Source organism: Mauremys mutica, chromosome 4, assembly GCF_020497125.1.
Source record: "Mauremys mutica isolate MM-2020 ecotype Southern chromosome 4, ASM2049712v1, whole genome shotgun sequence".
Classification (NCBI taxonomy): Eukaryota; Metazoa; Chordata; order Testudines; family Geoemydidae; genus Mauremys; species Mauremys mutica.
In genome coordinates, this window is record NC_059075.1 from 19899650 (window position 1) to 19912725 (window position 13076).

General features: G+C 39.6%; 1 protein-coding gene across 2 annotated transcripts in view; it reads right to left on the reverse strand.

The window, feature by feature from the left end:
• Nucleotides 1–13076, reverse strand: part of ASPG (asparaginase) — a 74597-nt gene that overhangs the window by 38868 nt on the left and 22653 nt on the right. For both annotated transcript variants that reach the window (XM_045017052.1, XM_045017051.1), the window contains exons 5-7: nucleotides 12710–12793; nucleotides 10168–10294; nucleotides 1508–1620 (exon numbers count right to left, since the gene is read on the reverse strand). In XM_045017052.1, the coding sequence (XP_044872987.1) occupies nucleotides 1508–1620; nucleotides 10168–10294; nucleotides 12710–12793 (324 nt within the window). The remainder of the gene's footprint in view (nucleotides 1–1507; nucleotides 1621–10167; nucleotides 10295–12709; nucleotides 12794–13076) is intronic.

A 13076-nucleotide genomic window follows, 5' to 3' on the forward strand; every position in this document is an offset into this window, starting at 1 on the left:
GCTATTATCAACAGGAGGAAAAATCACGTTTGTAGTGGTAATCAGGATGGCCCATTTCAAACAGTTGACATGAAGGTATGAGTAACACTAGGGGGAAATTAGTATGGGGAAATTAGTTTTTAGTTAGTTTATGCCAAAATAAATTTGTTAGTCTCTAAGGTGCCACAAGTACTCCTCGTCGTTTTTGCTGATACAGCTACCACTCTGAAACCTGTCTTCCAACAGTGGCCAATCCCGGGTGCTTCAGAGGGAATAAACAGAACAGGTAATCATCCAGTGATCCATCTCCTGTTACCCATACCCATGGCAAACAGAGGCTAAGCACACCATCCCTGTCCATCCTGGCTAATAGACACTGATGGACCTATGCTCCATGAACGTATCTAGATCTTTTTTTGAACCCTGTTATAGTCTTGGCCTTCACAACATCCTCTGGAAAAAAAAGAGTAAACAACACTTTCTTATTTACTTTCTCAACACCACTCATGACTTTACAGACCTCGTCCATATCCCCTTTTAGTCATGTTTTCCAAGCTGAAAAGTCGCAGTCTTATTAATCTCTCCTCATATGGAAACTGTTCCATACCCCTAATCATTTTGTTGCCCTTTTCTGTACCTTTTCCAATTCATCTTTTTTTTGAGATGGGGTGAATACTGCACACAGTATTCAAGATGTGGGCGTATCATGGGTTTATATAGAAGCAATGTGACATGTTCTGTCTTATTATCTATACTTTTCCTAATGATTTCCAACATTGTTAGCTTTTTTGACTGCTGCTGCACATTGAGTGGATGTTTTCAGAGAACTATCCACAACGACTTCAAGATCTTTTTCTTGAGTGGTAACAGCTAATTTACACCTCCTCATTTTATATGTACAGTTGGGATTACATTTTCCAATGTGTATTACTTTGCATTTATCAACACTGAATTTCATCTGCCATTTTCTTGCCCATTCACCCAGTTTTGAGAGAGCCCTTTGTATCTCTTCATGGTCTGCTTTTGACTTAACTATCTTGAGTAGTTTTGTATCATCTGAAAAATTTGCCACCTCACTGTTTACCCCTTTTTCCAGATCATTTATGATTATGTTGTATAGCACTGGTTCCAGTACAGATCCCTGGGGATATCCACTATTTACCTCTCTCCATTCTGAAAACTGACCATTTATTCCTACCCTTTGTTTCCTATCTTTTAACCAGTTATTGATCCACGAGAGGACCTTCCCTTTTATCCCTTTTACTTTGCTTACGAGCCTTTGGTGAGGGACCTTGTCAAAGGCTTTCTGAAAATCTAAGTACACTATATCCACTGGATCACCCTTTTCCACATGCTTCTCAAAGAATTCTAGTAGATTCGCGAGGCATGATTTCCCTTTACAAAAAGATCTGATCAATTTTTCCATCTATAACAACAGGTATTGCATCATTGCAGCTCTGTTAGGCCAAGCAGCCATGTGTTTGGATACTCTTTCTACCATTTCAACAATTAAAAACAGAATACTTACCGTGGCAGCATTAATTCCTGGGAAGATTCGCAGCAGCCCAACATTCCTGTTCATGTTAGTGTGGACCTTAAACTTCTCTGTGGTGTTGGCTCTCCACACTGTTTCCCAGTTAACTGTTAAAGAGAAATAGAACACCATAAAGAAAGAGAAGTCTGACTGCTCATTTAATTAAGCTCCACAACATTATATTAAGTGTATTTGTAGTACTTCATACTTCCTTATTTTTAAAATCTGTACTATAATTCATTAGTATGACCTTTATAAAAAAAATTAAAAAGGAGAAGAGAAGGAATAATCAAGAGTGCCAACCAAAATAGCTGATCTTTATTATGATCCTATATTTCAATAGTGTACAAAGGAACCATTAGGTCAGGCTTCATCGTGCTCTATTTTAAATCTTAAAATTACAAATAATTTAGATCTCCAGAAAAAAAACCAATATTATTCAGCAGAAAAGTTTCCACATTATTATTCCCCCATGTATTTATTTATATAATACAGCAGCTCTGTTATAAAATACTAATTTAAGACAATAAATATTAAATGCAAGTGTATCTGTTTGGTCCTTACTAGTGAACAGCATGATCTGCTGTTAAAAAAAGTAGACACTACATTCTAATATAATCTTCTGAAAATGTAAAGTAATTCAGTGATCGTGCAAAGTCCTTGACTGATAATCCACTTACACCTACGCCATCATTACTATCCCCTGTTATAAACTAGCCTCCTTCTACCTTCACCTGTTTAGAATACTCGGAAGGTTTGGGGGCAACAGAATGGTATGAAGACGGTCTAACGTAAATGAAACATTTACTTTTCACACATTTTAATCAGGACTTCATTATTTTGTAATTGGAATTATATCAACAAGTACTCCAAGTCAGACAAAATACATCTTCTCAACTATGAAAGACGTGACACAAATTCCAAATGTCATATTAATGACAGATGTTGTTACTATTGCCACTAATCATCTCCAGACCTTATAATGTAGTTACTAATGATTAAATAAAATAGCAAGGATTCAATTAACTGTGATTATATATTTAAAGCCAGATGCCAGCTATTTAATAGTCTGTCTGTGTTTCATTATTAAAAACCAAATCATGCATTATGGATTCCAAAAAGTTTACTATTCCAATGCAAGAGAGAAATGTCAGTAACTGACAACTTGTAGAAGGGGCTTTGGCATTACTCCTGAGGGCATTCTGCATCAAAAAATTAAAAATTCTGCACCAAAAAAAAAATTCTGCACACAATATTTTAAAATTCTGCAAATTTTATTTATCAAAAAAATGTGGAGGCTCCAGCATGGCCTTGGGAAGTACAGGCCACTGGCTGCACAGAGGTGGGAGATCACTCTGCAGCTCCTCCCCAACCCCCAGGACATGGCTCAGCAGTGAAGCTGCACCCAACCTTGACAGAGTCCAAGGACCAAGCCTGCCCTAGAAACACCCCCAGGCCCTACTCCCCCCTGCCAGGTGCACCAGATGTGGAAAAATCCATGGATGAAAATAAAATTAATAGCAGAAATACAGAATGCACTTGATGTATGCTCAGAAGGCACTGGATGTATGCTCAGTTGCTCAACATTAATCAAGTCCTAATGGCTCAAATGAATCACAGCTATATGTTCAATCGTGTAACATGCAAATACTTTCTATAATCTGAAAAACACTGTGTTTGATAAAACTTCAACTGCAAAGCAGGATCCTAAATCAGCTGCAAAAAGCATTCCACCACAATAGCCCTACAGACCAGGATACCTAGCCTTTGAAAATGGATCAACTCTACTGCAGCAAATCAGTATTTGATGAGAATAGCAAGCACCACTTATTTTCCTCACTTTTATCCCATTTTACACTGGTTTAAGATTCTGTCTCCCACCATGTTTCAACTGCTTCCTTTCCTGCATCCAGCATGGCATCCTCTTCACACACAGAATAGCTGAAGTACTCTTAGGTTTAAATAAAACAGGGAAAAAAGTGGCCTATAATGTTTACAATAAGAAGCTGCAACAAAAGAAGGCATCTGGAAGCTGTTATAACTCATATCCCAAACAAAAGCTTCTTTCTGGGATCGTGTCAAGGGAAACTCTCATATGTGCCTGTAATGAACTGTACCGAAACATCATTAACTAGACTTGAAAATCTCCATCACTCAGTCTCCAATAGTTTGATTCCAACCCCTTGATTCTATTTAGCAAGGAAGAATTTATTGGGGCAAAATTACTGGTCGGGGGTTGAAGATGTGATAGCTCTCTCACCCAGACCAGGAGGCTGTCCAGGTAAGTGGGTGTTAAAGAAATTTTTGAGCCCTGTTCATCATAACCATAGGTGGGAGGAGAGAGAGCAGCAGCAGTATTTACTATGATGCCAAGAATCCCCAGTTCTCTTTTTCCCCTGCAACAAGGGATTTTTTTTTAAAGCTGTCTCATCTACACTCAAAGCCAGTGCCACCTAAAGGACACAAAAGCTTTTTTTCTTGTATACTCAGTCAAAGATTAGACTTTGCTGAGACATCCTTCAGAATGTATGTTACCTACATTGGAAACTATCAGTGTACTTAATGTTTTCTTAAAAAATCTGAAGAGTGAATTAGACCTAACCTGGTTAACTTTGCCAAAATAAGATTAAACCATCTCTCATTAGAGATCCATGCCAAGATAAGAAGACTAAAGCTGAGATAACCAGCACAGGTCTAATGTTTACCTAATATTTTCTGAACCTATGTCTGAAAATGCACTCTACTGAATAATGCTCCGTGTTCAAAATGTTACAGCATTAATGGAGGAAAGTAACTTATCCCAGAAGAGAGATCTATTTTAAACAAAATTAATATAGTCAGAAAACTTTCCTCTAGTTAGCATCATTCCCCACACCAAGAGTTTTGCCGATCTGCTTAATGCAGATCATGACTTCGGGGATAAGAGTAGCAGTTATCTTTACAAATGACATTTTTCCATCCTGAAATTAACACCACTCGTACATTCTGCTCTGGCTTCCAACCTAATGAATCCAACTGAGCTGGATTAGTTCTCAAACAAACAAAAGTATAAATCCTTCCATGTCCAGCTAAGGCTTGTTCTGAGCCATTTCAAATCATGCAGAGAGCCATATACAAACTCATTCAGTAATTCTTTTGCACTGTTTGTGTTACCATATACAATATCCAAAAAATGGAGAAATTTTCCATGTCATGGCTCAATTTGTGCACAATTTATGTCATTCTGTTGGATGAACATGCTATCCCACAACTTCTGCAGCTACATCAGGTTGTGTGGATTGTTTGATGAAAATAATCTTAAGAACTGCCAATATGAAGTAAGGAAGCTTATGGATAGGCAGATGAAGTATGAGAATTTCTACCTTTCTGTGTTCAGAATAGTGCTTTATGGAATCCTATATGATGAATTGGCTAACTAGAGGAGTTATTCATTGAGCTTTTGGCACATTGCAACAGATAACGAGCAACTTGTTCCGACTTGGATGGGCTATGCTTGTAAAAAAAAAAGCTTTCAACTGATGTAGCATATATACTCCTCTGCATTATGTAAATTTGAGTACAAAGCTGATTATTTTAGGAACAAAGATAAGCACATTACTCATCTTCCTCAGAAACAGGCAAGCCTCTAAAGAGGATGTACACTATTTTAAAAGTTAGGTAATTATATTTTAGTGTATTAAATGTCCAACACAGCCTGGGGCAGGAAGGAAAACAGGCCAAAGCATATGAGATACAAAAACAAAAATTTAAAACCTTAAAGGTTTTCAAAATTGGGTGCCTAAAATTAGACACCTACAAATGTGGTCTGATTTTCAAATGTGCCAAGCATTCACAATTCCCTTTGATTTCAGACCCTTCTGAGATAATCAGGCCACTTTCTGAGGAGTCTAATTTTAAGCAGCCAAGTTTGAAAGTTTTGACCTTCATACATAACTGTATGCTAAACTATTTTTGGCAGAGGGATTGGGGGGCAGAAGGTGTGGTGGTGTCCGGAAGTCTGGCTAGTTTCTGTTCCATTGTTAAGCCTCAGCACGAACCAGACTGTGACACCATTGTTACCATACAATCCAGTTGAAGTATGAAGAGGTTGATTTAGTATATTGTGCAGACTTTTTAAGATTTTAAATTTGTGTTTTATATCCCACAAGGTGTAATATCTGAGATATCCGTGACAGGATGTCAGAATGTGTGTACTGAGGATGTTGTTCACTTGAAAGGTTTAGAATTACTGAATAGAAAGGAGTAAGAATGTGGAAGGTTCCAGGGTCATAGGTCCTGGAAGGTAAGTGAAAACCTCTTTTCCCTTTACAGAAGGGAATCTAATAAAGACAAGACCATACATCAGGACAGAGGGAAAGAAATCAAACTAATACAACACATTCTAGAAAGCAGCAAACTTTTGTTAGGCAACACATACACAAACACCACAATACAGGTTTGAACTCATTCGTTATAGGAGTACAGTAGCTCTAAAAGTGACACCTCCCTAAGGAGTGGTGACTGAACTCAAAGTTATGAAATCAAACAAGAAATACAGCTTTTAATGATTGCAAAGCTCCAGTCAAACAGCAGCACTTTCTTCTCACCCTCCTCTGCAAAGTGACAGGCAAGTCGTACCATTATATAAGCTACACCAGTGTTCATTAGAATTCAGGGTGACAGCCAATGGGTGGAGAGCACAAACCAACTTATGGATGGTTCTTAAAGGTGGAAAGCAAGACAAAAAAATACAGCTGCCTTTTTCTGGCAATAATTTGTCATGATTGATACACGCCTTTTGAAATGAGTCTATCCCAACTAAATAGTCATTCCACTAATAAATATGTCTGTATTTGTAAGAAAAAAATACCTCAATGTAGAGAGCTAGCATTTACCTTGATAATATGAATAAACAAATGACTTGGGCTTTTTACTATGTACAGCCGGAACTGCCTAATACTGCCAAGCAAAACACAGTAACCTGGCCAATGATAACTAACCATCCTCTGTCTTTTACGTTAGTGATGCTATTAAGGTTGATAGTGTGCATCCTCTCAACTTTCCCTGTTATATCTATCTGCAAAGTCCAAGCAATTTTTTTATGTACTTGATTTTTCCTGCATAAATCTTTCAGTGTTTCTTTAAAAAAAATAAAGAAAACAAAACCACAATGATGACAACCTCAGCACTCAAAATCCATATGCTAACAAACCACATGCATGTGTGATGGAGAAAAACTAGGTAGAATAAAGAAGCAGATTTTAGTTTGATACTTTCAGGCAATAAAATACTTTTGGATGATTTAGTTGGGGATTGATCCTGCTTTGAGCAGGGGGTTGGACTAGATGACCTCCTGAGGTCCCTTCTAACCCTGATATTCTATGATTCTATGAATAAAGAGTAGCTGAAGTGAGAAATAAGTTATGAAATGCACTGAGACTGTCCTTATACACTGTAGTTAGTAATTAGCCTGGGATTCTTTTTTGTCTGCCCCGTTCAAATCGGTAAGGCATCACTGGAATCAAGGTCTGTTCTTGATCACTGACGATGCTACAAATATATTTTTTAATGTATTCCAATGCTTTTTGTCCTATGCTGCATCAGGAACTTAGAGTAAGTATTTCATGGGTGCTTCCTGAGGCTTGTTCACATGAACAGCACTCTGGAATCTTTTAACCAGTGCCTACAAGAATCAAGCTCACCAGATCCAGAAATTTTGGGGAAGTTGATACAGCCAGTGGGTCCAGAGATGGACAATGGGACTGAAGGAAGGTGCTGCCAAAGTCATAGGAAATTTCTAAATATTGACCGGGGACATTAAAGGAAAAAAGAGGATTGATGAGGTCTGAAACCAACCACAAGGACTGATCAGTGGGAGCATGGATCAATGGGGAAAAAACGAGAAGAGCAACTGGAGGTGAAGAGGCTGCTGCAGATGCACAGAATGCAGATTAACCTTCTCTATTCTGCCTCACTCTTTGGTTCTGAGACAGATACAACATAGCATAGCTCTCTAACCGCCAGCAGTATCTCTCCACCTCGCCCTTCTGCACCAATTAATCAGTCATAGTGGGCTCTGGTCCCATTATACTCCCACCTTCCATTCTCTTGCTGGAAACAGATAATCAGCTCCTCCTAATCTCTCTCTCACACCTCCCAAGCCCAGCCTATCTTCCACTTTGTAGACCTGTGGAGCTGGATTCTCAGTGGAAAGTTTCTGTAGACTGCCTATATCTCCTTCTGGAACTGACAGCAAATTGGAAGCAGACTGAAGCAGCCAGGGACAGCTACAGCTTTTTTGCTGACCCAACCGGCAAAGAGAGGGGAAAAAAAAAAAAGCTGCGATCTGCAGCAATTCGGTGGCCGGTCCTTCCCTCTGAGAGGGACTGAGGGACTTGCCGCCAAAGACCCGGCCATGCTGCCCCTTTCCATGGGCCACCCCAAGCACCAGCTTGCTGTGCTGGTGCCTGGAGCCGGCCCTGGAAGCAGCAAAAGAGATGGACTTGTCTGAAAAAAGTGAAGGAAGACAATGTACACAAGCAATTTAAAAGGTTAAAAATAGCTGGGTTGGTTTGGTGTGTTTTTAAAAGCCCCAAATGGTTGCTTTTCTCCACAAGAGCTTCTCAGGAGGATTCTAGGAGTGCATTCAGGGAAAATAACCATGTTTCAAAAAATTTATTTTAGACAGAGTAAAGCTGCACTAGTTATAGGTACTGTCTGTATTCTGTGAACTATGGTTTTCCAAAATGAAACAATCATTCAGTACTGACACTTCCACTTTGGACAAGTGACACTACACTAACAATGCAATCAATTGAAACAAATAGTAATAATGGTGCAATTCATGCCATCAGTTTTTAAGCAAAACTCCCCATTGATTTCAATGGGGGAGTTCTGCTTACAATTTAATGGGACATTATGGCCAGGAAAAAATAACTGATAGCTTTATTGTTTTTCTACTACAAAAAACAGGTACTCATAAAGCAGATCATTTGAACCCAAGAAAGAATTTACATAAAATTTGATTCCATTATTGATCATTAAGAAAACCGAATATTTATAATGTTATTTATCCCAGTTTATAAAAATTCAAAGGAAAAATTCAAGACAACCCATCCCAGTATTCAGAAATAGTACAAAGGGAAGCATTCTGGTTAACCTAATACATTAAATAGCTGTATTTTTTCCTTAACTACAGAAGTCATTTATTTGCCTGAGTTAATTTTAACTAAATTGTGATAGCAACAGTAAGAAAGAGATTCCCTTCATCTCCCAGATGTTCTGAAGGCAGTTATTGTGGGGACTCTCACAAGATGCACCTCAGTTCTGAGAAGTACAAACTTACTATTCCAATCTTGGAATGGGGCTGAATGGATTGCTAATGTACTTTAAATTTTAAAAAAATAAATTATAGTTGGTTGGGGTTTTTTTGTTGTTTTTTTTTAAACACTGCTCATCATCATAGTATCTGTATAAACATTAATGGAATTATCCTTACAAGAGCATTCTGAGATAGGGAAGTATTATTAACTTAATTTTTCAACTGCAGAAAACTGAGGGACAGAAAAGTTAAGTGACCTCTTAAGGTTACACAGGAGGCCTGTGACATAGCAAGGAATAGAACTCAGATCTTCCAAATCCTAATCTAATGTCTTAGCCACAGTACCAGTCTTTTCAACAACACTAACAGGTGAGGTTTTTCAAGTTAGGTGGACATCCACTAGGGACTAGCGATGAGGGAAGGAGGTGAAAGGTTAGTGCATCCATTCCCTGCATCACTTTTACCCCCAGATATATTATTTAAATTAACTGGACACTGGCACGAACAGATAATTTTCAGAAGTATGAAATATATCTTGGTCAAGGTTTGTAGCAACCCCTTGACACCTTGACGTTTTAAATAAGTTTCTTCACCAAAAAGGAATTTCATCCATCACATATGCATAATCATTTGTGACAGTAACTTTGCATACTGGTACTGAAATCCTTATGTATTTTTTAATAATTAAAAAAAAGAAAAGGAACACACATCCAGATTGCCTAATGTCTAAATAAATTAGGAAGAAAGATTAAATTTTAGACCTACCAACATTAACAGTGTCCCTCTGATTTAAAAGAATCTTAGTTTCTTAAGCACCTAATAAAGCACCTTACCAAATGACTATGAACCAAAGTGCAGACACAAACAATCTGTCAAAAACTGTACGGATGCTGCCCCACCTGCTGTGCCTTATTTCAGCGATCCAGTGTAATCATTAAAGCGATTAAACTACTTTGTTCTTTCATTTTCCCTACCTTATTTTATCCCTAGACCACGCATTTTTGTGGCAGAAGGGCATATTCCCAAAATGCTTCCCTCCGAGAGTCTGAATATTTGGTAAGAATCAATCCAGCCATGTCTATGTATAATACAGAACTGTACAAAATCTACCTGCAGTTTAATCGCTGATTCTTATATCTTATACAACTATCATTTTAACAGCTTCTAGGGCACATGGAGTGGTGTCAAGACACAAATGGCATAACACAATGCTTTTAAATCACATCCATACTTAAGAAAATGTGTGTCTCAATTGTTTAAGTACTGATCAAATCCTGAAACAGCTCTTGAGGAAGGTAGTGCGCTTTTGCATGTGTCACAAATTACAAAGGGCTTAAACGATGAAATTGCTTACCTGTAATATCAACCTCAGCATTTGCAAGTGGAGGCAGGTTAGGTGAGGAAAAGGCATTGAAACTCCCAGCATCCACCTTAGTCACCCTATTTCCCCTGTACAGTTTATGATAAAAATACAGGCACACCTACAAGAAAAATAAAGAAACACGTCTGTGTAGAAGCCAATAATTAAAGATATAAATAAATACTGTTGTCTGCCCCTTTTAAAATGTTTTCTAATCTTTAAACTAATGAGAATTACTTAGAGGTTGGCAGATTTACAGCCCTGACACTTTTTTTTTTTTAAGTGGAATGCCTGTCACTTTATGGATTGTTCTTTAACTCTTAAAAAGTTAAACCTTAACTAGTTACATAATTCCCTCACAAGAGCAGGCAAAGTCTAGGAAAGACAGCGAAGGCTGTTTCTTTGGGTTTTTTGGTCAAGTTTAAGTGGAGGTAGGTGAGAAGAAAAGAGAGGACTTTTAAAGAGCTGTTATGAGCATCTGAAAATCAAAGTCCAATTGCTTTTTGGTGGCTTACACAAAATGGTCAAGGTTTTCCAAAGGGACTAGTGATTTTGGATACATTCATTTTTGGGTGCCCAATTTAAGATGACTAAAAGGCATCAGGCGACTCCATGCTTAGTGAAAAGTCAGTCCCCTTCAAGATGAACTCCATAAAAATTACGGCACTGAAAATTGCTAAAAACAACGAGTCGTCCTTGTGGCACCTTAGAAACTAACAAATTTATTTGGACATAAGCTGTCTTGGGCTAGAACCCACTTCATCAGATGCATGGAGTGGAAAATACAGGAGCAGGTATAAATACATGAAAAGATGGGAGTTGCAAACTGGACATCATCAAATTAGGCCTGAATAAAGACTGGGAGTGGTTGAGTCATTACAAAACCTAAACCAGGGGTCTCAAACTCAAATGACCATGAAGGCCACATGAGGGCTAGTTCATTGGCCCGAGGGTTGTATCACTGCCAGGGAGTTGGGCTGCAGGAGGGGTGTGGGATGCGGCAGGGGGCTCAGGGCAGGGGGTTGGGTGCAGGAGGGGGTTGAGGTTCAGGCAGGGGGCTCAGGGCAGGGAGTTGGGAGGTGGGGTCTTCGGGCTCTGGGGTGGCAGCGGCGCATGCCAGGGCCGGGGCCGGGGCCAGAGCCAGGACTGGCAGCCTGCCCTGGCCCTGGCCCCGCTCCGCGAAGTAGCTGGAACCATGTCCCTGCAGCACCTGGAAGAGGGGGATGCAGGGCTCCGTGCGCTGCTTGCCGCGCCTCCAGGTACTTCCCCCGAAGCTCCCATTGGCTGCGGTTCCCTGTTCCCGGCCAATGGGAGCTGCGGGGGGGGGGGCAGTGCCTAGAAGCCAGGGCAACTCAGAGACAGAACCCTCTGCTTCTTACCCCCCACACCCCTCCAGCTGCAGGGACGGTGATGCCAGCCGCTTCAGGGAGCAGCGTGGGGCTTGAGGGGGGCAATCCCGCGGGTGTAGTTTGCCCACCCCTCACCTGGAGGTAGGCCGGGGGGGCAAGTGCAAGCCGCTTGGTGGACCGCAGGAAATAGCCCCACGGGCCACGTGTTTGAGACCCCTGACCTAAACCTAATTTCCCCCATACTAATTTCTTCCTACTGTTACTCACACCTTCTTGTCAACTGTTTGAAATGGGCCACTCTCATTACCACTACAAAAGTTATTTTTCCTCACTTGGTATCCTACTGTTAATTGAATTGTCTCATTAGACTGACCTCACACTTGGTAAGGCAACTCCCATCTTTTCATGTATTTATACCTGCTCCTGTATTTTCCACTCCATGCATCTGATGAGTGGGTTCTAGCCCATGAAAGCTTATGCCCAAATAAATTTGTTAGTCTCTAAGGTGCCACAAGGGCTCCTTGTTCTTTTTGCTGATACAGGCTAACACGGCTACCAATCTGAAACCTTAAAATTACTAGTCACTTTAGAAAATCTTGGTCAGTAAGCTGCTGGTCTTAACCCACATCAAACTGGCAGTTTCAGAACAGAGACAGACTGAATGAGGGTGAAAACTGAACTACTGTCTCTCTCCGCTTGATGGGTGGGTTCTGCTGGTCAGATTTCAAGCATATTAGTGAGGCAGTATGGGGAAGGTTCCACAGTTGCTGAGTGTGATGTCCTTTATTAACATAACAGGCACTACAATCTCTACAGAGGCAGAAATTCTCTACATTTCATCAGTACTAAACTTCTCTTCAATTTTAACTATTCTCACCACCTCCACCACCACACCACTACTTGTTTCAAGTCTCAAGCACAGTGTGCAAATGAAAATCTTTGATTTCAAGTCTACTGCACTAGTATGTCAGAGACATGACAAGTCTATACAATATATTAGGAACATACTGGTAAGTTAAGCCTGACAACAGCGCGCGCACTGTGTCAGATGGGGGTCTGTTAGCCTTGACAGGGTTCCTTTAAAGATCAATGCACATACCTTGTTGGTTAACAGATATATTTTAAAAGTGTAAACATTTGGTTTTACTAGATTCAGGAAAGCAAATTCTGATGCTAGGGAAACAGACCTCAGGAATTACAAACTGTCCAGCGATCAGCAGCGCCCCTAGTAGGTTAGCTCGACCATCATTCCGCAATTCATATATAGGCACCTAAGAAGAGACTGAAATTACACCCCATTTCTTATATATAAACAGAAGAAGAGATTCCAGTTCACGCAATACAAATCCAGTATAAAACATGAATAATTTATGTAACAATCAAGGCAATTCTCTCATCATATCATTTACGGTGAATAAGATTTACTTCTTCATCCAAACTAACTATTTTAAACAGAAGCAGATGGTGGAATTTCTCCCTCTGAATGTAAAACAGATTTTTTTCATAAAATATATCATTGGCTTTTTCATATTTTTCCTCTTATTGTAATAGCTT